Source organism: Lactuca saligna, chromosome 1 (assembly GCF_052625555.1).
Source record: "Lactuca saligna cultivar CGN05327 chromosome 1, ASM5262555v1, whole genome shotgun sequence".
NCBI classification, from domain to species: domain Eukaryota; kingdom Viridiplantae; phylum Streptophyta; class Magnoliopsida; order Asterales; family Asteraceae; genus Lactuca; species Lactuca saligna.
In genome coordinates this window covers 80,148,010-80,150,791 of record NC_136417.1, presented here as the reverse complement: position 1 = coordinate 80,150,791, position 2,782 = coordinate 80,148,010, and the positions used below count along the sequence as shown (strand labels likewise).

General features: G+C 46.3%; 1 protein-coding gene across 1 annotated transcript; it reads left to right on the top strand.

The window, feature by feature from the left end:
• The first annotated feature begins 299 nt into the window (after positions 1 to 299).
• LOC145008988 (uncharacterized) lies at positions 300 to 2,000 on the top strand. Its single transcript, XM_078967641.1, has 2 exons — positions 300 to 748; positions 1,121 to 2,000. The coding sequence occupies exons 1-2, from the start codon at positions 300 to 302 to the stop codon at positions 1,998 to 2,000; spliced, it is 1,329 nt and encodes a 442-aa protein (XP_078823767.1).
• Positions 2,001 to 2,782: the final 782 nt, after the last annotated feature.

Sequence of the window (2,782 nt, the reverse complement as noted above, 5' to 3'; positions counted from 1 at the left end):
TGACTGTGAATTGGATTCTACTAGTCTTAAAATGCTAGATTACACACTTATTTAATGTTAACATGTGAGAGAGATGTAAAATTAACGGCTAGAGCGAGCTGGAAATTTTGAAACTAGACGCGATTGCGAAATTGGAACCTGTGTGGAATGTAGTAGAAGGGCCCCTACTATTTGAAACATCGGTGCCAGTTTTGTGTCGGGGCAAGGTTGAGAAATTTTCGGCAGGCTGAGTGTTTCGTCTTCCTAGAAATATCTAGGCTGAATTATTTCTAAATATTTTCCTCCTTCTACGGATACAGATGGCTCCGCCTGCTCGACTTAGTCAGCTCCAAATGAAGCAAGTTAGGGATATTGTCGCTGAGGAATTCAATAACGCTTTCAACGAACTAATCCCGGGTGTGACCAATGACATAATCAACCAGGTCAATGATCTTCTGGATGAGCACCTTGCAGCTATTCCCGGGGGAGCATTACCGGCTCCGCCCGTTCGGGATTCGGCATACTACTTCGAGAAGTTCAGCAAGTGTAGCCCTCCTCTTTGGAACGGTGAATCTGACCCAATTGCTGCTAAGCATTGGGTGTCAGATGTTGAGGGCGCCTTCATGACTGTTGGGTGTCCGGACCAGTACAAAGTTGTGATCGCCATGAATCAACTGCCAAAAAGGGGAAAGACATGGTGGAACACCATCACCGCTCTATTAAGCGAAGAAGAAGTGAGGGCCATGTCTTGGGCCCAATTTGTGGAGAGGTTCGAGGCACAATATGTGCCTAAGGTGGAGTAGCAGCGGATGCAGCAAGAGTTCATGGCCTTACAGCAAACTACCGAGTCTGTTAGTGACCTGAATGCCAAGTTCTTGGAGATGCTATCTTTTTGTCCCTCGTTTGCTGGGAACGAGGCCTGGTTGGTCAGCCAATACACTACCATTCTACGTACCGAGATTCGGGAATTCGTTAGCATGCAGGAGTTCCCGACTTTATCCGCGATCATGGATGGAGCAAGGAGGAGGGAAATCGAGTTGCAGACCCAGTCCAAGAGGAAGGCCAATGACACCTCCTCCAAGACATCCGGAGATGCCTAGAAAAAGCAAAAGCAGGGTGGTAAGTCATGGTATGAGTACAGGCCGTCTTCAGGTCTGGGTGAGAAAAATCCGTTGATATGCTACAACTACAAAAAGCCAGGGCATCATTGGAAGAATTGTAGGGCTCCCTCTGCGAGTGTAGTTCCTCAGATTACTTCTGCTGCTATCGTCTGCTATCACTGCAACGAGACAAGACACAAGAAGCTCGAATGTCCGAAGTTGAAGGCTGGTAAAGGAAGCGGGGGTACAAATCTTGCAATTGCATCGTCTTCTAAGGGACCCACTATGGTGACACGAGGTCGTGCTCACCAGATGACTGCGGATGAGCCGGTGATTACCGCGGTAGTGGCAGGCACTTATTTGCTAGATTCTGAGCCCACTGTTGTTATGTTTGATAGTGGTGCTACCCATTCTTTTGTATCTTGCACGTTTATTAATCGTTTGGGGTATAGTATTGGAAAATTGGCTCGCCCAATGGTTGTCGAAGTTGCCGACAACCGCACTATTTATGTCACCGATGTTTATCGGGGTTGCACTCTCGAGTTTTCAGGAGTTGAATTCCCTATTGATCTTATCCCTATTGCGATGAGAGAGCTCTGTGTTATCTTAGGCATGGATTGGCTTGATGCGTTTGATGCGGAAATCCACTGTCGTAAGAAGCAAGTTCGTGTTCGAAACCCTAGAGGTGGAGAACTTATTATTCAGGGGGACATTCCCCGCCTGGCTATGGCTTCTTGCTCTTCTGCTATAGAACTAGACGACGTTCCTATTGTTTCCGACTTCAGCGATGCCTTTCCGGAGGAACTCCCTGGCTTGCCACCTATTCGGCAAATGGAGTTTCGCATTGATTTGGTGCCGGGTGCGACTCCGGTAGCGAAATCTCCTTACCGCTTGGCACCACCTGAAATGAAAGAGCTCTAAGATCAACTTCAAGAACTAAGTGATAAAGGGTTTATACGGACAAGCTGCTCGCCTTGGGGTGCTCCTATTCTCTCTGTGAAGAAGAAAGATGGATCCCAGCGAATGTGTATTGATTATAGGGAGCTAAACAAGCACACGATAAAGAATAGGTATCCGTTGCCACGTATTGACGATCTTTTCGATCAGCTTCAGCGAGCATCTTGGTTTTCCAAGATTGATTTACGTTCCAGTTACCATCAGATGCGGGTTCGTGAAGAAGACATTGAGAAAACAGCATTCCGTACTCGATATGGGCACTTTGAGTTCATGGTGATGACTTTTTGGCTCACCAATGCACCCGCAACGTTTATGGATCTCATGAACCGGGTGTGTAGCCTGATGCTTGACCGTTCGGTCATAGTGTTCATAGATGATATCTTGGTCTATTCTAAGAGCAAAGAGGAGCATGAGCAACACCTTTGGGAGATTCTGTAAACTGTGGCAAGAGAAAGGCTTTATGCTAAATTCTCAAAATGTGAATTTTGGTTGGAAGAAGTTCAGTTCTTGAGGCATGTGGTAAACAAACACAGTATTAAGGTCAATCAAGCCAAGGTTGATGCGGTTAAACAATGGAAGATTCCAAAAATACCTTCTGAAATTCGCAGTTTCTTGGGTTTAGCCGGTTATTACCGGAGGTTCATTGAAAATTTCTCTAAAATCGCCTTACCACTCTGACCAAGAAATCAGTGAAATTCGTTTGGGGCCCAGAGCAGCAGCTGGCGTTTGATGAGTTAAGGAAACGG